Source organism: Scyliorhinus canicula, chromosome 6 (genome assembly GCF_902713615.1).
Source record: "Scyliorhinus canicula chromosome 6, sScyCan1.1, whole genome shotgun sequence".
NCBI classification, from domain to species: Eukaryota; Metazoa; Chordata; class Chondrichthyes; order Carcharhiniformes; family Scyliorhinidae; genus Scyliorhinus; species Scyliorhinus canicula.
In genome coordinates, this window is record NC_052151.1 from 95,593,638 (window position 1) to 95,619,798 (window position 26,161).

The 26,161-nt window shown below is 43.5% G+C and overlaps 1 protein-coding gene across 1 annotated transcript in view; it reads right to left on the reverse strand.

The window, feature by feature from the left end:
• The window catches only part of man1a1 (mannosidase, alpha, class 1A, member 1), a 557,208-nt gene extending 532,258 nt beyond the window's left edge, over positions 1-24,950 (reverse strand). Inside the window, exon 1 of the mRNA XM_038799696.1 lies at positions 23,988-24,950. Coding sequence (XP_038655624.1) covers positions 23,988-24,506 — 519 coding nt within the window. The 5' untranslated portion in view covers positions 24,507-24,950. The remainder of the gene's footprint in view (positions 1-23,987) is intronic.
• Positions 24,951-26,161: the final 1,211 nt, after the last annotated feature.

A 26,161-nucleotide genomic window follows, 5' to 3' on the forward strand; every position in this document is an offset into this window, starting at 1 on the left:
CCCTCCCGCCCTTCTTCTCCTCCCTCCCCTCTCTTCTCTTCCCTCCTCTCTTCTCCCCTCCCTCCTCTTCTCCCCTCCCTCCTCTCTCTCTCTCTTCCCCCCCCCCCCCCTTTGTAGGGCAATCTAGAATGAGATTTCACAGATATAGTTTAAGAGGCAGTAGATTTAGAACTGAAATGAGGAACTACTTCTCACAGAGGGTGGTGAATTTGTGGAATTGTGCCCCATTATCTGTGTCATTAAACGGTTTCCAGGAGGAGATAGAAAGATTTCTGATTTTAAAAACAGGTTAAAGGGATTTGGGGAACAGGTAGGGAGGTGGATTTGAGACCAGGAAGAGATCAGGCCTGATCTGATGGAATGGTGGAGCAAGCTCTCAGGGTTGCATTGCCTACTCCTGCTCCTAATTTGTTTAACCTACACTGTGCCCTTTGGGTACAATGAGTTTTAGCATGGTGTACATAAATATCAAGGCTGTCTTGTCTGTGCCATAACTATGGCTTGAATTGTAGTCCCACAGAATCTTGGAGACTAATCTTCCATTTGTTGAGGCAAAACGAGCCGGCAGATATATCTTCACCGCCAATTTTTTTGTGCGCAACGTGCCAGATATTCCAAAGTGAGTACACCATCTGCCGGAGAAACAATTTTGCACGCCTAGCTGATCTGCAGTGCTCTGGGCCTTCGCCATGAATACTTGACAGAAATTCTGATGACGGAATTTTGCACACTTTTTTCCAATCAACGATATGTGACTTTAAAAGTAAACATGTATTTTGATTTTATTTATTTATTTTTAAAAATCAGAACCACATCTTCCTGCTTCATTCTCAGCCTTTACATATTCGTCAGGTTTCCGCCATTCGGATAGAGTATTTTGTTTCACAGAGGTTGCAGAGACTTCTATTTTTGGACTTTACACTCTCAAATTGTGAGAGAGATATTTATCATTCATTGCCAATTTATTCCAGTCTTGGTATCCATGCTCTGTAAACCAGGCTGTCATTAATTGCCAGAGGGGGGACTGGGACTTCATTTTTTGCGATAATACAATCGATTTTCACGTAAGTGGGTTCTCGGTGAGCCAACGACACTGTTTAACATAAGGTAGAGTTAGAATAATCAGCAATTCTGAACGAATTCATGCACAAAGATGGTTGCATCTCAAAGAAGTTCATGAAAGTATGGTCCTCAAAGTGCCATTTAAAGTGCGACCAAAATCCCCAGTTAAATCATCCACAAGGGATAAAATTTCAATCATACTAACACCTAGTAGACTAGAAGACAATCTAACTCGAGCAATACAAGTCATGCGAGATATGGCTCTACTAGTCCCATTTAGTTACTCATTATTAGTCAGATTATCCACACATTTTTTAAACAAAGTGTAAAATTAATTATTGTCCCAAAGTCGATTCCAAATTATGCCACAGTCTAAAATGACTCCTGCTTCAAAAATCAGGTCATGAAAGACACAAACTGGTAACTCTAATTTATTGTAAACAAACATGAACAACAATACTTTCCCATATACTTCCCATCAGTAACTCCTTTACTTTCAGCTCTCCATTTCCCCCCGTATTTAATTCAGCAAAAATTGAAAAGATAAAGGAAGGGAAACTGCTGTCAGGGCACTGGAAACAAACAAACATAGCTGGAGATTGTACTGCACCTTGTTAAACTGAATCTCACAGAAGATTCAGCTGTCCAAACAAATGGATTATAAACGTTGGTATTAATAATGCACCAAAGAGAAACGGATTGAAAATACATTTGGAGTAACCGAGTATCAGCTGGAATGTATCTTCACAAAGGTTCCGAAGTTGTGTAAAGTGATTTACTGTAGAGTGCATGCTGGTGATCCAAAATAACTGCCCCACAACAGAAGACAACACAGTGCTTTATTATAAATTCTGAAATAAAAACCTTGGTTTTGGGCTGTACTGTCAAGAAGAGCTGTGGAGTCTAAGTAACACTGAAAAGAAACAACAACAAAATACCCATTCTCAATAGTAGAGCTGGTTAAGCCGTGAGATAGGTCACCTTGTGTCTAAATGTTTGCCCATCCTCCACAGATCACAGAAAGGATGAGCCTGTATTTTTATCATGCCTTTTTCAATCACCTCAGGATGTCCCATCTGCCTGTCCCATTGAGCACGGTTGTGATGTGCAGGAATTGACCATATCTCAGCATCACCATTGGTGGCTCACCCTTCATCTCTCTCTCATATCCTTGATAAAAACTACCTCTTTGACCAGACTTTTAACCATCTTCTCCAAGACTGTATTCTGTGGAGGGCAGATGTGGTGGGGGGGGGGGGGGGGGGGGGGGGGGGGGAGAGGAGAGAGAGAGAGAGAGAGAGAGAGAGAGAGAGAGAGAGAAGAAGAGAAGAAGAGAGAGAGAGCAGGAGCAAGAGAGAGAGACTGAATGACTAAGAATTGTAATGCTTGAAAACTGAGTCTTGAAACCAAACCTAGGGAATCAGGAACTGATGGAAAGGACGAGAAGGATATAGGTCCAAGTTAAAGTGATGATTCCAGTGATGGAGTACAGGAAGGCTGAAACATATGGAGGCTAGATCGCAAAACTGAGAATAGGCAAACAGACCACTGCTGTAGCTGTTTCTGTCAACTTGAGGAAGACAGAGGACTCTTGTGACGGAGATTGATGACATATATTCTATCTCTGACTGGCTGCCAAGCCAATTTATAATATCTGTCTTAATTGGATCTGCTTAATGTGTAATTTACAATGTATAATGAACCACAATTTGCCTGTTAATTTATGTTTAACTTGTGTTGATTCTGGATTTTAGAATTTAGGTGGTCACCTAAGATAGCACTTATTGTTTGTTTTGTTTGACTCCTGTATAGGCAAAATTCTTTTGGTTTAAACCATGGAATCTTGCCGCTTCATTGTTCAGCAAATAACTTGGATTTCAGATTTCTTTAAAAAAAAGGTTATTGGTCGTGATCGTGATCATAACAACATACATGTCATTTTGAAACACTGTATATATAATTGAAGCACAAAGTGTACTACATAATACATCTTACACTCATAAACATACACAGATAAAAGCAAAATACTGTGGAATACAGAACTGGAGGATCATTTAGATCCAAAACGTTAACTATTTCTCTCTCCACAGATGCAGCCAGATCGGCTGAGTTTATCTGCCATTTTCCATTTCATGTACACTTATATAGACTTAAATTCAGCAAACTGAATTTAAAAACACCTTCTAATCACTTCACAGCCTCACTACATCCATCTCGAAAATCTCCTCCCGCTCAAAAGCTCCCATTCCTCTGACTCACTCCCGTCAGTATAATAGCACTGAACTTAGTCTTCAGCCAGGCAAGTCCGACTCTGCAAAACCCATTCACTAAAGCTCTTTCTTCCTTTAGAAATGTCTTCAAAACTTCTCATCTCCATTTCTGGTTCAGTATAGATTTCCCACAGGCCTGCCTGTGAAGCACCTTGGATGTTTCTCCCAATGTTAAAGGCTCTGTGCAAATAGAAGCTGCTTTTGTTGACATCCAAAGATAGAAAGACATCCTAAGGCACATCAGGTGACAGTGTAGCAAAGGCAGGAGTATGCAACAGACCAAAATCTGATGAACAGAGTTCTAGGGGAGGGGGTGGTCAGCTTTGTAATGTTGTCGGAGATTACAGAAGTCGAAGAACACTAAGCCACAAAGGTATTTAAACAATTTAAACATGAAAGTGAAATGTTAAATGGGCATTGAGAGGCAGAGGGGGTTAAACAGGACCTGGTACAGGATAGGAAATGGACAGCAACGGTTAATGCTGACATTTACAAAGTGCAGAGGATGAGCGATTAGTCAGATGAATAACAGTCAAATCCAGAGATGACAAAAGATGGGTCAGGGTAGCATAGTAGTTAGCACTGTTGCTTCAGAGTTCCAGGGTCCCAGGTTCGATTCCCGGTTTGGGTCACTGTCTGTGTGGAGTCTGCACGTTCTCCCTGTGTCGCCGTGGGTTTCCTCCCACAAGCCCCGAAAGCCATGCTTGTTAGGTGAATTTGACATTCTGAATTCTCCCTCAGTGTACCTGAACAGGCGGCGGAGTTTGGCAACTAGGGGATTTTCACAGTAATTTCATTGCAGTGTTAATGTAAGCCTACTTGTGACACTAACGATTATTATGACTTTAGAGGTAGGTGGGCCATGCGAAGGGCAGGGGCAACTATGCTACAGAGATAAAAGTAGGTTGCGAAGTTTGCAAACAGTCCAGTTCAAACTGCCAGTGACCAGTTGGAGGATGGAACCAATGACAAGCATATGGAGGAGGCAAGGGCCATAGAGGAAAGAGATGCAATCCAATCAACTTTTCTCTGATCAGTTTATAAATAAATTAAAAAGTTCAACGCAGAAAAAGCGAACTGAATCAAGAAATTGATCAGAAGACACAGACCAAAAACAAGCAAGACCATCGTATATTTGCATTGCAGCCTGATCCAAGTTAGGGAAATTTGTGCACATAAGGTGTTTTGGGATATAAAAAACTGGTTAAATAGGTGAAAATGAAATACTTTACCATTTTTAATAAATGGATTCGTAAAGGTGCACATCATGATCTATAAGATATCCACAATGTATTATGGACAATATGTTAACACTGCAGACATCATACTGTTACAAATGCAAAACAATTTTAACACGCTGTGCACCTCTCAGCTACAAACTGAAAAATATATTCAATCTTCACACTTCCCTGACCTATCAGAGCGATCTTTGAGCTTTTCCTTATTCTCCTTGGGAGGTAACTCTGCTTGTCTTTGCACATTTAACTGTGGCAAGAAAGAAAATTCAAATTAAGTCCTGGCCCAGCTCGATCACTTAAACTTCATTGGAGCAAGCAGCATTCAGGAAAGCAGCACGACTACAAATTTGAGTTATCTCCTTGTTAGATCACTCTGCAAAGAACAGAAAGAAAAGCAAGTGGAAGAGTACGCTGCATGGAGCCATAGCAAACGGGTTACAGCCTGCATGATGTGTACAGCTTACTTGTGAATTTTGATAATAATAATCTTCATTATTGCCACAAGTAGGCTTACAGTAACACAGCAATGAGTTACTGTGAAAATCTGAACGTCTGTTCAGGTACAGAGAGAATTCAGAATGTCTAGTTCTACCTACTCCTGACACAGCTGAACAGCTTCCACATGAAATTCATTCTGAATATCAGGGGGATCAGATGGGAGGACAAAGTGAATAAATGTCTGGGATTGAAGTACACATGGCTGACAATGAAATCCTGAAGGGGGTCACATATTGTCAATTTAGGCTTGGACACCACTCGCAGGATAGGTAGAGATTAAGATTCAAGGACTCTTGAAGGCTAACCTTGCGAAATATGGTGCGTCCATCACAGATTTTTTTTTGGGGGGGGGGGCAATAAAGTCACCACAGTCCCAGGGGACCACAGGCTGCTCTTCGCCATTTTCAAGAGAGAGCTGACTGGTGGTGAGTTAACCGGAGGGTCACCACTCCTCAGGCGAGTGGCAAAATTGAGACGGTAGGGCCTTCATGAATAGCCTCAGCCACAACATGAATTGAACTCTCACTGTTGGTGTTGTTCTATATCACGATCCAGCCGTTTATCCAACTGAGCTAACCGACCCCTACTCACCGACACTCAAGGGGCAGGAATGTGACTTGCCAGTTACTGGACCCAGCTGGGTTGTTGTCCTGATCTTACATAAGAACAACAGAACAAGGAGCAGAAGTAGGCCATCTGGCCCCTCGAGTCTGCTCCGCCATTCAATGAGATCATGGCTGATCTTTTGTGGACTCAGCTCCACTTTCCCGCCCGAACACCATAACCCTTTATTCTTCAAAAAACTATCTTTATCTTGAAAACATTTAACGAAGGAGCCTCAACTGCTGCACTGGGCAGGGAATTCCATAGATTCACAACCCTTTGGGTGAAGAAGTTCCTCCTAAGCTCAGTCCCAAATCTATTCTCCTTATTTTGACGCTATTCCCCCCCCCCCCCCCCCAGTTCTGCTTTCACCCGCCAATGGAAACAATCTATCCTATCTATTCCCTTCATAATTTTATATGTTTCTATAAGATCCCCTCCCACGTCCTTCTGAATTTCAACGAGTACAGCCCCAGTCTACTCAACCGCTCCTCGTAATCCAACCTCCTCAACTCTGGGATTAAACTAGTGAATCTCCTCTGCACACACTCCAGTGCCAGTCCGTCCTTTCTCAAGTAAGGAGACCAAAACTGAACACAATACTCCAGTTGTGGCCTCACTAACACCTTATACAATTGCAACATAACCTCCCTAGTCTTAAACTCCATCCCTCTAGCAATGAAGGACAAAACTCCATTCGCCTTCTTAATCACCTGTTGCACCTGTAAACCAACTTTTTGTGACTCATGCACTAGGACACCCAGGTCCCTCTGCATAGTAGCATGTTTTAATATTTTATCATTTAAATAATCCCTTTTGCTGTTATTCCTACCAAAATGGATAACCTCACATTTGTCAATATTGTATTCCATCTGCCTGACCCTAGCCCATGCACTTAAACTATCCAAATCCCTCTGCAGACTTCCGGTATGCTCCGCACTTTTTTGCTTTACCACTCATAGTGTCATCTGCAAACTTGGACACATTGCACTTGGTCCCCAACTCCAAATCATCTATGTAAATTGTGAACAATTGTGGGCCCAACACTGATCCCTGATGGACACCACTAACTATTGATTGCCAACCAGAGAAACACCTAAGAAACCCCACTCTTTGCTTTCTATTAATTAACCAATCCTCTATCCATGCTACTACTTTACCCTTAACGCCATGCAGCTTGCTGTGAGTGGACATGCACTGCTTTATTGTCTGGACACTGTGTAATCATCAACCCTACTTCTAACACGATGACAGAAGAGAGGTCATTACTGAGGCAGCTGAAGATAGGAGGAACTTGGACACTGCCCTGAGGAACTCCTGCAGCAACAGCATAGAAGTGGGTTGATTGGCCTCCAACAATAACCATCCTCTTTTGTGCTGGGTATCATCCCAGATGCTGTCGCGTTTTCACCAATCCTCAAAATCCAGCAGGAAAGAAAAATTTAATTAGCATAAAAAGGCTAAAGCAAAGGACACAGATGCTAGAAATCTGATCAAAGGTTTCATCAACCCAACTCTGTTTCTCTCCAAAGATGTACCACGTCACTAGCTGAATATTTCCAATAACAACTTTTATGTCACTTGCATGCTGTTCTACTGCTGGTCCTTTCCCTCCTGTTATGGATAAAGCTAATGAAAGGTACACATGTGAATACATGGGGGGGGGGGGGGGGGGGGGGGGGAGAGAGAAGAGGAGGATTTATAGGTCCTTGAGGAATGCTGTCCAGAGTATAAATGCTGTCACACTTGCCCATCGAAATGAGGTATGAAATCACAAGCTCAAGGAAACAAAACATTCATGACTTGCTTGAATATACCTGTGCATAACTGTATGGTTCAAGTTACAGATGCCTCCTGACATTGTCTGGAATGTCGCAATGTTTGGAAATTGAAGGGCCATCTTGGCCTAAACAGGTATTGGCAGACCAGTACAGTAAAGTGGAGAGGTGCTTTAATGCTGCTTATAGTATAGATACTCCTGAAACAGCTGCCTTTATAAAGCAAAATCTTTCAGGTGAAAAGCAGGAAGGAGGACAGTCAGTTTAACCTCAAAATGATAATCTGAGGTCATTCGGACAAGTTAAGAAATTAATTACGGAAAGTCAGCACAAATTGGATAAAGGCAAGAGATTTGTGAGGGCAATGCAGTTGATGTGGTGTACATAAACACGTGAAAGGTGCTTGATAAAGTGCCACATATCAACTTGCCAGAAAAGTTGAACCCCATGCAATAAAGCAGACAGTGGCAACATGAATATAAAATTGGTTAAGCGACAAGAAACAAAGAGGTGGTTTTTAGGACTGGGGGAAAGTACATAGTGGAATTCCCCAAAGATTGGTATTGAGGTCACCGCCAATGTATATGTATATATCACATGTATATGTTCAGCAGTGTTCGTGACTTCGCAGATACTGTGCCCGTATGCAGCAAGGTCTAGACAATATTCAAGCTGAGGCTGATAGGTGACAAGTGGCATTCGACCCACACAAGTGCCAGGCAATGACTATCTCCAACTAGAAAGAATCCAACTATCTCCCCTTGACATTTAATTGCATTACCATCGCTGAATCCCCCCACTATCAACATACCAGGGTTACCACTGACCAGAAACTGTGACCAACCACATAAATACTGTGGCCATAAAGAGTCCAGAGGCTGGTAATTCTGTTGAGTGTAACTCACCTTCAGACTCCCCAAAGCCCATTCCCAAGAACACAACACAAGTCAGGAGGCTGTTGGAATACCCAGCACCTGTCTGGACGAGTGCAGCTCCAACAACACTCATGACATTTGTCACAATCCAGGAGAAAGCAGCTTGATTGGCACCTCATCCACCACCTTCACTCCCTCCACCACTGACACACTGTGGCAGCATTGTGTATCATCTACAAGATGCACTGCTACAACTCACCAAGGCTCCTTTGACAGCACTTTCCAAACCTACAAACTCTGCCACCCAGACGGATAAGGTCAGCAAATGCATGGGAATCCATTCACAGACACGGACAAGCCTGACTTTGAACAATATCACTAGTCCTTCACTGTTGCTGGATCAAAATCGTGAATCTCCTTTCCTAACAGTACTGTGGGCTTTCCTAAAACACATGAACTGCAGCGTTTGAAGAAGACAGCTCACCATCAGTTTCTCGATAAATGCTGGTCTAGCCAGTGACATCCACATCCCACAAAAGATTTCAAAAATTAATTTCACTTGAATTTCAAAATTTGCAGATGACACCAACTTCAAAAAATTGTGAACTGTGATGAGGACACTGATAGGCTTCAAGGCAAGTGGTACATCTTGGTGGGAAGGATGGGGAAAAGCAATATAAAATAAAGGAAACAATTTTAAGGGGTGCAAGAATACATCGGCCAAGTGCCACATGCACAGAAATTGGTGAAGATGACTGGGCAGGATAAGGGCATCCAGGAGGGCACGCGCGCGAGCGAGCGAAACAGCTCCACTCGCAGAGAGGGCAAGAACCAGTGAACACAGATGTAAAGCGTTTGGCTAAAGGAACCAAAGACCATGGGAGGAAAATATATATTTTTTACAACATTATGAATGTTTCTGAACAAGAATGCTCTGCCAGAAAGGGATTTTAATGGAGACAGATTCAAGTCTGATTTTTAAAAGGGAATTGGACAAGTACTGTACGAAGGAGAAAAATCTGCAGGACTACAGGAAAGGGCTGAGGAGTGGGATTAGCTAAATAACTCTTGCCGAGAGCCAGTACCAGTTTGATTGGCTGAATGGCCTCCTTCTTATAGAATCGTCAATGCTGTAGCCATTCTACAATTATACATCTATTTACTCCACGCAGAGGCATTGGGCTGGATTCTCCGTTTCGAAGGCTAAGTGTCGGTGCCAATGGAGAATCCATGGTGTTCCATGAGGGCATAATCATCACAAAACGATCACCGATTCCGGACCGGTGAGGGGCTAGCACCGGCACCGTGTGGAACATCCGGGGAATGCCCGGGAAACAGCCTAAGAGTCGTCGGGTCCCACATGCGCAGGGCTGACAAGCTGCAGCCGCGCATGCCTACATCCACACCGGTCAGGCGGAAAACGTGGCGCCAGCCATGCTAGGCCGTGTACCCACCCACTTCGACCCACAGCCCACCTCCTGCCCACCCACCACCACTCCCCCCGGCCAGTGCCGCTAATTTCGGCTGAGTGTGGCGGCGCTGGACACTGTCTGCAGCCGGCATACCAAGCTCCTGACCGTTGGGACCACACGTGGCCCGTGCCATCAGGAAATCAACCCATTGGAGGCGGAACATCGCAGGTGGGCCGGCTGATGGCACTCTGACGGGGTCATGACTGCGGGCGGCGCGTTACCCGACTACAGCAATTTGGAGGGGACGGAGAATCGTCAAACAGCGTCAAACCGGCGCCTGCCCCAATTTTGACGTCGGGAACCAATCTCCGCCCGATCGCCGTACTCTATTTCAGCATCAGGCTACGGAGAATCCCACCCATTATCAGTCGGTGTTAGGTGACTGCAATGCATCTTCCACCAGCCTGCTTTCCCTTCATTGTGCCTCATCTTCTTTTAAACAACGAATATAGAGGGGAGTCCCCAATTGGAAACCTACTTTGCATGAGACTCTCAACGTTTTGGCCAGACCATAACGACCTGGCAGCATTGGGAGGATGTTGAAACCGCAGTATGCTGACAGTACAGAAAAGATTGGGAAACACAGTTAGATATTGTCAAGTAAAGAGCTGATAAACAGATGAGATTGCTGTGCATAGTCTGTCAGATCAGTGAGGAGGACAGCACGTCGACAGGACCAGCACTGGGTTAGCTCAGTTGGGAAAGTCGAGCAACTAGGGAGAGTCAAATAAAACAAAAACAAACTAATAAAATCAGGCCACAGAAGGTTGAGATTATAATGGGTAGCTTTGGGAATAGCTGAACAACAAATTGAATAAAACAAGGAGGAAAGTCAAAGAGCTATCTTCTGATTGTCCACAAAATTCTCCAGTTTGAATTGGGATACAGCTGATCTACTACCCAAATTCAAAATGTTTAAACAACATACAAAGCTATGATTTATTGATTCAGGTGTGTCCGAACCATAAACGTTTTCCCGGCAATTGGGAATGAACATCTACACAGGCCAAAGTGAAACTGAGACAGGATCACATGTCACACTTCCCTTCTATTGATGAAATGCTGCTATGCTATTCCTTGTAGGCATAGCACAACAAAACCCACACACTTTCATACACCATTAGCAACCATATCAATGTAACAATAAACTTGAGCAGCATGGTGGCACAATGGTTAGCACTGCTGCCTCAGCGCCAGACACCCAGGTTCGATTCTGGCCTTGGGTGACTGACTGTGTGGAGTTTGCACATTTTCCTTGTGATGCGTGGGCTCCCTCCGGGTGCTCCAGTCCCCCCCCCCCCCCCCCCCCCCCCAGTCCAAGCATATGCACAGTAAGTAGTCTTACAACACCAGGTTAAAGTCCAACATGTTTGTTTCAAACACTAGCTTTCGGAGCACTGCTCCTTCCTCACCTGAGGAAGGAGCAATGCTCCGAAAGCTCGTGTTTGAAACAAACGTGTTGGACTTTAACCTGGTGTTGTAAGACTTCTTACTGTGCTCACCCCAGTCCAACGCCGGCATCTCCACATCAATGGGCCACTTCTGTACCATCAGGATTCTATGTCTCACTTCAAAATATTGTATAGTTGTAACTTGCGTGGTGTGTGTGTGTGTGTGTGTGTGTGTGTGTGTGTGTGTGTTTGTTGGGGGGAGCGGGGGGGGGGGGGAAGAGGAAAGGGGAGAAAAGAGCATGAGGGAGGGAACTTAAAACACTTTGCCTACGTTACTGGCTTCAGTAGATTTAGTGTTCTAGAAGGTGCAAAGTAATTCCAAACTAGTTTCTGCTGTTCTGCTAATAGACATCAAACTGATTAAAATTAACCGATTAGCTGATGACTCATGGCCATCCAAGTCCAGGAAAACTTTGCCCTGAAGGGTGAGCATGTGCAATCATTGTTATTACCAGATCAGGTGATCTTGTGTACTTCTACCATTATTTAATTAAACACAAAACTTCAATGTTTGTTTGGTCGTTAGCACAAACAAAACGTTCCTAGCCATATATGTCTAATTAAAAACTAAGCAAGAATGGATGCCTGCTAGGCAACACTAAGCTGTTCATTATGGGTGGCCAAAATAATGAGTTATTTAATCATTGAGTGTCAGAACTTCAGAAACATCAAAACTGTTGGTTTAACTATAAAAATATTGTCAAGCTATCACATTTGCATTAATATTGCCTACGACTTGAGTGAAGAAAAGCTTAATTTTGCAGCTGTCTTTAAAAAACATCTCAATGGAGAAATTCGGGCTCCCCCAGGGAACACGTTCAGGTACTTGCAGGTAAAGGCATTTGCTAGGCGGCAGGTGAAGGGATTTCCTTTGCTGCCCTCGCGGGGGGCAAGGGACAGGGTGCTTTCGGGGGTGTGGGTCGGGGATGGAAAGGTGTCTGACATTTATAAGGTAATGCAGGAGGGGGAGGAGGCGTCAGTGGAGTGCTGAACGCTAAGTGGGAAGAGGAATTAGGGGAGCAGATGGAGGACGGGACTTGGGCGGATGCCTTGGAGAGGGTTAACTCTTCCTCTTCATGTGCGAGGCTTAGTCTCATTCAATTTAAGGTGCTGCATCGGGCTCACATGTCCAGGACTCGGACGAGTAGGTTCTTTGGAGGCGAAGATAGGCGTGTCAGGTGTTTGGGGAGTCCTGCGAACCATGCCCATATGTTCTGGGCATGCCCGGCACTGGAGGAATTTTGGAAGGGGGTGCGAGGATGGTGTCGAGCGTGGTTGGATCCAGGGTCAAACCGGGCTGGGGACTCGCGATCTTTGGGGTTGCGGCAGAGCCGTGAGTGCAGGAGGCGAAAGAGGCCGGGTGTTTTGGCCTTTGCGTCCCTAGTAGCCCGGCGGCAGATCTTGCTGCAGTGGAAGGATGCGAGGCCCCCCCAAGTGTGGAGACCTGGATCAGTGACATGGCGGGGTTTATCAAACTGGAAAGGGTCAAATTCGCCCTGAGAGGATCAGTACAAGGGTTCTATAAACGGTGGCACTGGTGTGTTGTGAATATCAAATTCATAATACATGTGCTTTAGAAAAAGCTTTTAGTTTTAGGAATTAAAGCTTAACTGTAGGAAATATGGGTACCTACTTGATAACTTGGTAAAGGTAACCCTGAAGTAAATGCAATTCAAACAAGTTTGGAGTTTATTACACCACAAAAGGTTGAGGCCGTTTTGACTTAAGAGGTTAACAGCTGGAAAGGCAAGATCAAAAAGAACAGGTGGGCTTACATAGCTAAAGAACTGGATATATGACATTTATTGTTATTCCAGTAAAGTATAAGTTATTCATATGGTTTCCCAGAATTAAGGAAAGCTTTAAAATTAAAAGGAATTCAATTTGCACTTCTACCTGGGAACAGGCCATGTGTCACATGGCCATGGAGCTGGTTGGAGCTTAGAGAGATTTTTTTGTTTCGCATTATATCTCTGAATTCAGGGCACAGCCAGGACAGAACGCAAGACATGTTAATGTTTGGAAAAGCAACAAGGAGACAGTGTCAAGTTTGGGGTCTTGTGTAACTTGTAGCTCCTTGGAAAGCGAACGATAAAGCCAAAACTACACCTGAAGTAAATTCTAGCTCTATCGTCCATGAGGCAACCTGCTATTGGGAGTGGATATCCAGTAGAAGACAAAGTTATAAGGGGAAAAACGACTGAAAGCTTTGTTTGGCTGAAAGCTGAAAAAGAAATCTACAGCAATCCTCAACAAAAGGCTGTCAACCTTGCTGCAGTTGGAGTTCTGGAAGTAACCAGCTTGGTTGCCGTTTGAAATCAATGCAATGAACGTTGGAAAGCTAGGCTGAGCAGCGTTTCACTTGCACCTTCACTTGCATTCGCTGCTCCCAATGTGGTTTCCTCTTTATCAGAGAGACCAAACGCAGACTGGTCGCTTTGCTGAGCACCTTCGGTCTGTGTGCATTCAGGACCCTGACAATCCCGTTGCTTGCCATTTTAACACAAGACCCTACTCCCATGCCCACATGTCTGTCCTTGGCTTGCTGCAATGTTCCAGTGAATCTCAATGCAGACTGGAGAAACATCATCTCATCTTCCAGTTAGGCACGCTACAGCCTTCCAGTCTCAACATCGAATTCAACAACTTCAGATGATTAGCTCTACCCATCTCAACCATTTGTTTTCATCCCATTTCATTTAATTGTCTTTTACCATTTCTTTCTCTCTTGTCTTTCTTCAGATATATTTAAACCCCCATCTTATACACCTTTCCTTACCCTTTCTCCCCTTTGCTTCCCCTTTCCCCCCCACATCTACATCTCTCACAGTTTACCCTTTTTACCCTGTTCTCTCTGGAGACTGACATTAGCACTCTTTCCCCGTGGTTTCTGTGGCTATTAGCACTTCATTTCCCTGGTTTTCTGTGGCTATGACTCATCTTTAATTCTCACTCCAATTTCCCACTTTCTCTGTATTATAGCTTTGACAAAGGGTCATCTCCTTACAGATGCTGCCAGACCTGCTGCGATTTTCCAGCATTTTCTCCTTGGGATTGGAAAGCAAGGGTGTTTTCTGATGTTTAAAGCCACAGGGAAGCTTTTGCTCGAGCAGTGGAATCCAAGGGTGGAGGGTAGATTTGCCATAAGCCAATGGGCCATTAAATTTTGTAACCTGGAGAACAGCTGAGACAATAAAGAGAAATTAGAATGAATTCCAGAGAGCTGTGACATACCATTGTTTTGTTCCCAGAGAAGTGGATCAACCTTCAGGAATTCTTTGGACCATTAGAACGGAATAACTTTATAAGCTACAGCTTGCTTTGTTTAATTTCTCTTCATACATCAAGTTTGTTAAAAGAACATCAAATCCTGTGGCAGAGTTCAGTCCTAACGGGTGTGTAATGGATGATGCTCAAACTATTTCACTGTTTCACCAGCCATAAAGTCACCGCAGCACAGAAGAGGCCACTCAGATAATGGAGTCCACAGCTGCTCTCTGTAGAACAATCTCGTCCGTACTATTCCCCCATTATCTCCAAGCTTGGCTCCGACAAATGTCCATCCAATTCCTTTCGACTTGAGGACATGGGTTCGATCCCGGCCCCGTGTCAGTGTCCGTGTAGAGTTCACACATTCTCCCCGTGTCTGCGTGGGTGTCACTCCCACAACCCAAAACATGTGCAGGTTAGGTGAATTGGCCACACTAAATTGCCCCTTAATTTGAAAAAAACATCATTGGGACAGACACCGAGTATGAAGTGGAAACCAAGCTCGGGAAGGTGCCTAAAAGCACAACTAAGCACAGTTTAAGAAGGATGCTTATGAAGAACATAGCAATGCAAAGATGGTTAGAGAGAGGGGGCTGGAATTCAGGGATGTGTGGCTGAAGGCTCCACCACCACCAATGGTGCAAAGGCAAAAATAAGCAGAGAGAAGATACAGCAATAGAAAACTACGAGATCAGAACTTGATGGCACAGGCTTTTGACATCAATATGCTGACAGACAGGAAGCCAAGAAGAAAACTGGGGTGCTGATGTGGTTACCTTACCTGAGAGGATGTGCTTCTATAATTCTTCCAAGGCTTTACCCCTCCCTATCTCTGTAATCTTCTTCAGCCCCACTCCAACAAGGTTGACAGCCTTTTGTTGAGGATTGCTAGAGATCTCTATACGCCACTCATTCTGGTCTCTTATGCACCTCCAATTTTAATTAATTCACCATGGGTGGTATGCCTTCACTTAACTAGACCCCAAGCTCTGGAATACCTTGCCTCCATCTCTCTATCCCACCTTCCTCCTGGAAGAAACTCTTTAAAACCTCCCTTTGTGGGTCAGAGTAATACAATGCTTTGCAAAGAGCCTTGGATGTTTCATCACACTAAAGGTGTGATATTAAAACAAGCTGTTGCTGCTAATATGGACTGAAAATGTCCGAACAAATTTGAGTTGTGTAAATACAGCTGGGGAAGGCAAGGGAGGAAGCAAGAGAGAGACCCCAAAGTGGTGAAGAACTGGGTGTGTTATGGAGATGAAAGCAAACAGTCTTCGCAATGAACACTGGCAGTAATTTTCAGAGCAACCACTAAGCTCATGCACTGTCAGGTTCAATCCAGATAACTAGGGAGATTTGAAAAAATAAAATGAGTGCAAGACAAAGTTTATAGCTACTTTCTAACATGAAGTGCTTTCTCCCAACTTTTTTAATTTTTGCTTAAAGCAAAAGTCAATTTTAGGTATCAGACCGGGTCTCACTGCCACCTGAGAAAGGACGAAGTTATCTCTACCAACAGTACACTGCATTAGGGAATATGTTAAATGCTCATCACACTCTCCTGCTGACTCTCAACAGTGACTCAGCAGGGGCTGTTTAGCACAGAGCTAAATCGCTGGCTTTGAAAGCAGACCAAGGCAGGCCAGCAACACGGTTCGATTCCCGTATCAGCCTCCCCCAACAGGCGCCGGAATGTGGTGGCTCGGGGCTTTTCACAGTAACTTCATTTGAAGCCTACTTGTGACAATAAGTGATTTTCACTTCATTTCATATATATCATGCTGTGAGACCATTGCATTCAAGCTGAAACTACTAGATTTATGTACAAATAGAATACACAGAGAATGTGAACACAGTAAGAGACCAAGTACAACTTTGTCCAAGGACTAGCAAGGCCTTAGATTACAGGACGCTATGGATAGGCAGAAGAGTGGCAAATGGAATTTAACCATTTGATGTCATGCACTTTGGGAGGACTAACAACGCAAGCAAATATACAATGGATGGTCAAACCCTAGGAAGTACAGAGAATCAAAGGGACCTTGTGTGCAGGTTCACAGATCTCTGAAGAAAGCAGGACAGGTGGACATCACAGTAGCACAAGTGGCTAGCACTGTGGCTTCACAGCACCAGGGTCCCAGGTTCGATTCCCCGCTGGGTCACTGTCTGTGCAGAGACTGCACGCTCTCCCAAAGTCTGCGTGGGTTCCCTACGGGTGCTCCGGTTTCCTCCCACAGTCCAAAGAAGTGCAGGTTAGGTGGATTGGCCATGCTAAATTGCCCTTAGTAGCCAAAAATGGTTAGGAGGGTTTATTGGATTACGGGGATAGGGTGGAAGTGAGGGCTTAAGTGGGTCGATGCAGATTCGATGGGCCGAATGACCTCCTGCAATGTATGCTCTATGTAATGTGGTTAAGAAGGCCCATGGGATTCTTGCCTTATTAACTGAGGCATTGAATACAAGAGCAGGGAGGTTATGCTAGAGCTGTATAAAATGCTTGTCAGGCCTCAGCTGGGGTAGTGTGTGTAATCCTGGTCACCACTCTATAGAAAGGAAGTGATTGAGTTGGAGAGGGAGCAGAGGAGATTCACCAGGGCTGGAGTGTTTCAACTATCAAGAGAGGCTGAATTGGCTGGGGTTGTTCTCCCTGAAGCAGATAATATGGGTTCAATTCCCATACCAGCCTCCCCGAACAGGCACCGGTATGTGGCGACTAGGGGCTTTTCACAGTAACTTCAATGAAGCCTACTTGTGACATTAAGCGATTATTTTTAATAAGGCTGAGGGGGGGAACCTGCTTGAGGTGTATAAAATTGTGAAGGACACAGATGGGGAGACAGGAAGGTATTTTTCCCCTTAGTGGAGGAGTCAATAACCAGGAGGCGTAGATTTACGGTAATGAGCAGGAGGTTTCGAGAAGCTGCGAGAAAAACCGTTTTCACCCAGAAGGTGGTTGCAATCTGGAACGGACTGCCTGAAAGGGTGATGGAGGCAGGAACCCTCACACCATTTAGGAATTATTCAGATGAGCACTTGAAATGTCTTTCCACACAAAGCTACGGACAAAGTGCTGGAAAATGGGATTAGAATAGTTACCTATTGATGGCCAGCGTGGACACGATGGGCGGTAAGGCCTCTTTCCATGCTGTAAGACTATGACATAAGTTCTGAAATGCTTCTAAAGAAGTGAGTACGAAGTTCAAAAATTGAGTGGTTCTTTTCTGCAGTTTCTAACAGAGTTGTTGATGAACATGGTGGAGGAAATGATCTCACACACAGTCCTGTTCATATGGTTGAAGCCGTGCAGAACAAGGAAGTGCAGGACACAAGACGGTTTCTCAATTAAATGGAGGCCTTTACTATAATGATGAATCAGGCTCAGTCATTTTGAATGCTAACCATTTTATTTAGCAGTTTGCACACAATGTTGTGCACTATATTCCCTTCATCATCTGATAAGGCACTAATATGATGGGTTTACAGGAAGCTGCATGTAAAACAGGGGTTTAATGTACCAGATGGCACATACAAATTTTTGCATCTACGTGAGCCCAGCAAATTTACACTGAAGCTGCTTGTAGAATGGTACCACCAGTTTCTCAAAAGCACAAGACCCAGCTGTTCAAAACTAGTGAACAAAATATCTCTCGAGCTTCAATGTAAAAGCAGCTGCAACCTGCTTCCTCTGAAATCTGACAGCAACTGAGACCACAACAATCGAGTGACAGACGTTGGAGTTCACATTAAAAAATCCCAATGCCCTTCAAACAATGAAGAATTTGTTTAGCTTCAAATCAGAAGTGACTGTAGCTTCAAGTTGAAAAACCAATCTACAATCCTTTTCCTATCGATACACTGAATGCCCCTAGAGATACTGCTGGCTGAAACCAATTTTCAAAGCGTTTGCTGCAATTATTTCAAGTTATTGAAACATGTAATACAGAAATTATCTTCAGCAGGACAAATGTTCTGTTGTCAGTCTTGTTGAATAAAGTCCTAGCAGTACATAAATAAGGAATCGGAGAAAGTTCACATTGGAGCCCTGGGACACACTTCAGGCACCCATGCAAGCATGGAAGCAGCAGCCTTTGGGGATAATGTACGGATATAATTAAAACAGAACATTCTGGAAATACTCGGGTGAGGCAGCATTTGTGGAGTAACTGTTAATCTTTACAGGTCAATGGCCTTTCAGGTCCATGACGTTTCATCAGATTTCTGATGAAAGATCATCAAACTGTTCCACTCTCCAGGCATTGCCTGGCCCCACCAGCATTTCCAAAATTTAGGATTTCCAGGAGTCACTGTATTTTACTTCTGTACTGATTGCTTTGGGATAAGAAAGAAATGCATCAGAAGAGAATAATGCCATAGATGTGAACTAGCAAGGGAAAGCAGTGAAGGAGCAAGATCAAATGGGCTACTGTATCAGAGGCCTTGGAACAAGAGGAGGGGGGAAACTAAAGCACAGCTGTAGTCACATGGTTACTTTCCCCCAGGCAATCTTGGTGCTGTGGGCAGAAAGGAGAACACATTTAGAAATAGAAGAGCAGCAATTCAGCCCATCAAACCTGCTTGGTCATTCAAAATGATCATGGCTGATCATCCACTTCAATGACTCCCCACCCCACACAATCACCATATCCCTTTACGTCACTGGCAATTAGAAATCTGTCAATCTCTGCTTTGAACATACTCAACGATTGAGCTTCCACAGCACTCTGGGGTAAAAAACTTCCAAAGATTCACAACCCTCCAAGTAAACATCATTGTCCTCATCTCAGCCCAAAGTGGCGTCCCCCTTGTCCCCTGGTTCTAGACTCCCTAACCACTGGAATTACCGTACTTATACTTAACCTGTCTATCCCCTGAAGTATTTTGAAGGTTTCAATGGGCTCACGTCTCATTCTTCGAAATTTGAGAGAACACAAGCCTGTTTCCCCAATTGTTTTTTGTGGAGAGTGCAGTCACCCCGGGAACAAGTCGGATGAACATCTGTTGTCTTCCCTCTATGGCAATAAGATAAAAGAACCCAAAATTACACTCAGTACTCCAGGCGCAGTTTAACAAAGGTTCTACGCAATTGAAGCAAGACTCTGCTACTCCTGTACTCAACCTTTCTTCCAAAGCCATTGACCTTCCTAATTGCTTGCTACAGCTATATGTTAGCTTTCAGTGACTTATTAACAAGGACACCCATGACCCTTTGTCCATCTACATTTTCTAATCTCTTATCACTTAAGAAATACTCTGCAGATCTGTCCTCTGGCCATAATGGATAACCTCACAATTTTTGACATTATATTCCATCTGCCATGTTCTTGCCCTCTCAGCAAGTCTAAAAAATCCACTTGAAGTTGCTTTGAGACTTTACTAATGACCCACATCGTAACAGCTTACCCAAGCAAACATTACCCGTTTATTCCTACTCTCTATTTCCTACATCAGCCAATCCTTAATCAGTATATTACTTCCTATCCTGTGTGCTTTAATTTTCTTAATTCATCTCTAGTGGGGGACTTTATTAAAAGTACACCACGTCCATCAATTCGGTTGGTAACATCTTCAAAAAAACTCCAATGGTTTGTTAAACATAATTTCCCATTCATAAATCCACTGTGCCATGGCAGCACGGTAGCACAGTGGTTAGCACCGCTGCCTCACAGGACCAGGGTACGATACCCGGCTTGGGTCACGGCCTGTGCGGAATCTGCACATTCTCCCAGTGTCTGTATGAGTTTCCTCCCGGTGCTCCAGCTTTCTCCCACGGTCCAAAGATGTGAAGGTTAGGTGGATTGGCCATGCTACATTGCCCCTTGGTGTCCAGGAGGTTGGGTGGGGTTACAGTGACAGGGTGGCGAAGTAGGTTAGGTGGGCTGCTCTTTCCGAGGGCCGATGCAGACTCGGTGGGCCACGTTGCCTTCTTCTGCACTGCAAATTCTATATGACATTGGGTATACCAAATCAGTTTATCCAAGTGTCCATTTAAAATAGATTCTAGTATTTCCCAGCTATAATGAGGGTTTGTGGTTCCCCTGCTTTCCCTTTTCCTCCCTTCTTAAATAGTGGCTGATATTTGCTGCTTTCATAACTGCAGAATCCATTCCAGAATCTGAAGAATTTTGGAAGATGATTACCTATGCATCCAATATCTCTATAGCTACCTCTTTCAACACTCCGGGATATAGACTATCAGGTCCCAGAGCTTTTATCAACCTTCAGTCCCATTAATGTATCCAATACAAGTGTCCAACTAATACTAATTTCCTTCAATTTTTCATTCTTCAGAGTCCCTAGGATCTCTAAGACTGGGAGATTTCTTGCATCTCCCTCAGTGAGGAACAAAGTAATCATTTAGCTTTGCTGTCATTTCTCTGTTCCCCAATTGTAGACTGAATCTGCCTGTAATGTTCCCACATTTGTCTCAGCCATATATTTCCTTTTTATTTCTTAGACATGCTTTTAAAGTCTATTTTATGTGTTTAGCTCATTTACATTCATATTCTATTCTCCCTTTATCAGTTTCTTGGTTCTCCTTTGCTGTATTCTAAAATGCTCCCAATCCTGAAATTGACTACCATTTAAGACAACCTAGCAGCCTTTCATTTTAATCTTCTACAATGCTCAACTTTCTTTGTTAGTGAAATAATATAGAATATTGGTAGTCATGGTTGACAAACTTGTCTTTTTGTGTTTCTGTACCTTGAAGGAATGTATAATTGCCGTAAACCATGTAATAATTCTTTAAAGAATGTCTATTGCCTTTTTTTCCCCCCAATCCACTTCAGCTAAATTTCCCCATATCTTCATAATTTGCCTTGTTCAAATTTAACACCCTGGCTTCAGATTGAACTCTCTCAAACAGAATGTAAAATTTATCATATTATGGTGACTCATTCTGAAAGATTATATTCTTTTACAAAAGATTAATTAGCCCTTTCTCGATACATAGAAACAGACAATAGCAGCAGGAGGCCATTGGGCCCATCAAGCCTGCTCTGCCATTCATTATCATGGCTGATTATCTAACTCAGAGACAAATCCCACTTTTTCCCCATATCCTTTGATCCCCCTTCGCCCCAAGTGCTAAATCTAACTGTTTATTGAAAACATATAATGTTTTGGCCTCAACTACTTCCTATGGTAACAAGTTCCATAGGCTGACCACTCTGGGTGAAGATATTTCTCCTCATCTCTGTCTTAAATGGTCTACCCAATATCCTCAGACTGTGACCCCTGGTCCTGAGCACACCCACCATCAGCAACATCCTACCTGCATCTACCCTGTCTAGTCCTCTTAGAATGTCACAGGTTTCTATGAGATCACCCCTCATTATCCATCTGTAATCCTAGATATAAACCAGCCTGTTCTCTGGCCAGTTCCTCAACATACTGCTCCAGAAAATTATCCTTAAGACACTCCAGAAGCTTGTCCTCCACATTGGGTCCAGGGGATTAGATGGCAATGATGCCCAATTTTACAAAGGATCTTCAAACTGGAGTTATGGCAGGAGACCTTTAACAAAGAGAGTTTCAAGAGAAAAGCTGATATCGAAACAAACTGTGGTAGCTGAATTACTGAGCTATTTCATCAGAGGGGTAGTAGGGGTTCGGCTTACTTCAGTCAAGTTGTAAGAGGAAATTATAACTTTCCCAATGTAATAACACCAACACTTAACCAAAAAAGTCTACTTGAGATACGAGTGTATATTTTCTCGAAATGTATGGCTGGAGCACTCCCTCTGGCTCTGTTTTACACTTCTGAAGTATGACTTGCTGATTTGGATGTCAACTAATTAGAGTTATATGAATAATCCCCATTAAAATTAAATTAGTTCCTCTGCCATGCCACTTTTCTTTTTCCCCGAACAGTTTGAAAACTTGTGCCAAGATTAACAAAAAATAACAAATTAAATGAGGATCCTTATCAAAATAGGTTTTCTGTGCTAATTGGTTTCTGGAAGGAACCTTGCGTAACAAAATATATTATAGTGAAGAAATTAAGTAAAACACAACAGAGATATTAAACAGCTTACATGCAAAGGGAAATAATTATGGGCAAGAACAACAATCCAAAGTATTTCATATACTACTTGCATGTCTGTAGGTACCAACCATTTTGTAGTCAAGTCTACTTGTGAGAAAGAAAAAGACTCTGGACCATCATGTAATTACAGAAATAGTCCATATGATCACCAATCACATGGAAGTATTCGCCCAGACAACAAAACTAGAACTGAAGGCCAGATTGGATTTAAAATTTCAGATATTTTGCTAAAAATATAAAATATTACAAACAATCTTAAAAAATAATTTTGAAATGTGGATTTGTTTTGCTACTTGGGAAATTTGACAATCCACAAATATAAAATTAGCTTTCAGGGCGACTGCAGGTATTTTACAGTAATCATGAATACAGCTCCTGGTTTAAACACTCAGGTGACACTTCATTCAACCTTTAAGAATTTTAACGGCGTAAAAATGCAAGTTTTTCTCAATTCATAGATTTTTCATGATTCTCAACAGCACACCCTCTGGAGGAGTGCAGCATCACTGACAACATCTGGATTCCCATTTTATTGAGTGCATGTACAAGCTCCCTAAATTGTAATCCGTATTCAGAGGAGTAAAGAGGACCAATGCTGAGCTGTCAACTCCCAGTATCGGCCATATTTTGTAATAATTTCCCCTCCTTTGCATACTGAGCCCAACTTCTAACTCAGACATATCCAGAGTTGAACCAGAGACTTTACAACCTACACAGCTCATTTTAGAATATAATTGAACAGAACACTCTCGAAAATAGGCTCACCATTATAGGAAAATGAAACATTAGTTTACCACAAAATCTAGCAAGGCTGGAAAAGGCTCGTTATCGCATACATTTTCTCCAAGTCAATTTGAATGCCACAATATGCTTCAAGGGCTGATTTATCTCCATGGTAATTATCTTTAAATGACGACATGCCACTTTAATTCTCTAAACGGTCTGAAGTGCAGAATTGAAATAAGTTTTCGCTTTAGAACTATATCCTTAACATGCCACGTTAAAGACGCTATATGGAGTCTAGCCTTGCTAGATTTGTGGTAACATTTTCATTTTCCGATAACGGGAGAGTTGGTTTTAATCTTCTTCGGGAATACTCTAAACTGCTGCTTTCTTCCTATCGGTTGATCAGATGGAGATTCCAGTGTGTTACTGTGACATAAATGCACCAATTTATAACTTGTGGCGTGCGTCGGGATCTGGAGCTACCAGGTGGAAACCTAAAAGGTGCACCGCCGCTGGAGAAAGACGATCGCTGAAAAATACCCCAGAGACTCTCAGCAAGGAAAACAGAATGAAGTTTACAAAAAGCCCCCTCAACACCCACAACAGCCCCTTGCGGAAAGCGGTGGGACCTATAAGGAGGGGAGAGAGCAGCAAGGAGATCAATGATTTGAAGTGATGTGGAAACATCCTGTACCTCTTTTATCTTCGCTTGTCTATCCCGTGTTTCAGGGTCGGCAGGTTCACGCCCTATCGCACCCACAGGTTTGCGGAAGACGACATTGGGCAAACGCGGGGCTCCTTCTCTCTTATTCGCGGAATCCTGTGCAACTTTTTCCTTCTGCTCTTTGATGTCCTGTTTGATTTCATCGGGCAGTTTCTGGAGGGTGTCCTTTGCTTCCCGAAGAGCCTTCTCATGATCCTCCCGAATCCGGTTCAACTTGTCAGCCTCCAACTCTCTGCCGTCCAGTTTGGGTGCGCTTCCTGATACCGAAACCGGCTGCGAGTGGAAGAACACCCCGCTCAGCAGTTTGGAGGAGTCGGGTAAGAAGAAGATAGCACCGAAGCACAGGGTGATGAAGCCACTGAAAACTAAAAGCAGCAAAAATTTCTCTGTCAATCGAAAGGCGGGCCGGTTGAATAAAACCGAGCTGCTGTTCACCGACTTCCGACTAATACCAGGAGTAGTAAAAGGCAGAAGAGTTGTCGGTGGCATTTCTGATTCTTGTTTTTTGTTGTTGTTCTTCTTCTTCTTGTAAACCAGAAAATGAGAAACTCCTCAACACTTTCAAAGATTTAAGACTTTTGTCAGTCGCTGGAAACTGCCATTAGGGTTTTTTTTCGTTTCCTGCGTGAAGAGGTGCTGCTGTGCTGCCTAAAGCTGTTCTGAGGAACAGGCTATTGCAATGCATCACCTGTCCATCGTGTAACACGTCTGCATAGGAGCCAGGAGCTGGCAAAAAAAAATTGCAGCTCAAACCAAACCCCACGCCAAGCCTGAGCCCCGAGCCCGGAGCGGAAGCCCGCCCCCCAGCGTTCCAAGAGGGACAATGGCCTCGGCCTATCGCGCGCCTGGCGCGCCCCGGGGCCGCGTTCCAACCCGGCCTGAGCGATAGGGAGGCTGGCCAATAGGCGTGCTCGGATGACAATGGGCGGAGCGAGAGGCCGGGTGGGCGGAACGGTCTCCGGGCTGGCGCTGTTGCCACTCTGAAGCTCGTCACATGATGTCGTTACAAGACCAGGAAATAAAGTTTAATTGTTCTTTCTTTTTTGCTTCCGTCTGTTGCTTCCTGAAGTGAGCGCATGTTTGAAGTTATTGTGGTTCCCATGAGTTAATCCACGCTTGCAATGTGGCACTTGGTTTCTATTCAAACCCACACCTTAACTCCGCTTCCTTGATTCCCCCCCGTTGTTCTACTTGAAGAATTTGGACCTGTTGATCTGATGTTGGGGATCAGACCATCTGATGATCCTGCCGAGCATGTGTTTGCAATACTTTTTTGGGTCTCTATTTACAGATCGAATTTTTAAAATATAATTAATTGCAGTGGTCTATTTGAAATTTCTCATTGGAAATGTGAATATATTGAACACGGAAATGCACCGCCGGCAAACGACGAACTGTGAGAGATATTTAGTTATAGATAAACGGATCTGTCGGACATCTGCTCCACTTCAAATTCGGTGTTTGTCGGAATCATTGGTCAAAACCGATAGTATAGCGCGACTTGTTTTTGCCGACTTATTTCGTTCGTGTGATGTATTAACATAAGCATGCAGACAACGAAGCAACCGCCCTTTACTACTTAGGGCAATAATTGACTTGAATAGCATATAAAAGCAAAATACCGCGAAGGTTGGAAATCTGAAATAAAACCGGAAAATGCCAAATAAACTCAGCAGGTCTGGCCACAACTGCTAAGAGAGAGAGAGAAACAGATACAGAAGCATGTTCCTCTGAAAGATCAAATTTACAATTTAAAGCAATTTGTGACTATGCATAAGGTTATAAATTGTGGAGGTTATTATAACTCAAGTATAATTTGGTGGGGCCGTTATATAATCAGCATAACTGGAGAAGGACTGTACTTCAATCTTGGCAAACCAGCTGATTTGTGCACGGCGTTCGTGTATCAAACATTTTCGCGCGTTGAATTTCAGTAATTGCAATATCACGTTTAATCCGAGGGTGTGTTACCTATGGCCAAGGTACATTTGACCATGTGCCAGTCACTTGCTGCATCACTGCGTCCTTTTTTTGACCTTCCCAAAACACAGATTAAACAATTTTGCCATGCTTTCAATAACATGGACAAAATCTGTAGTGGCACCGAATATATGCCAACCCTGAAATGTTACCAAATTGTTCCT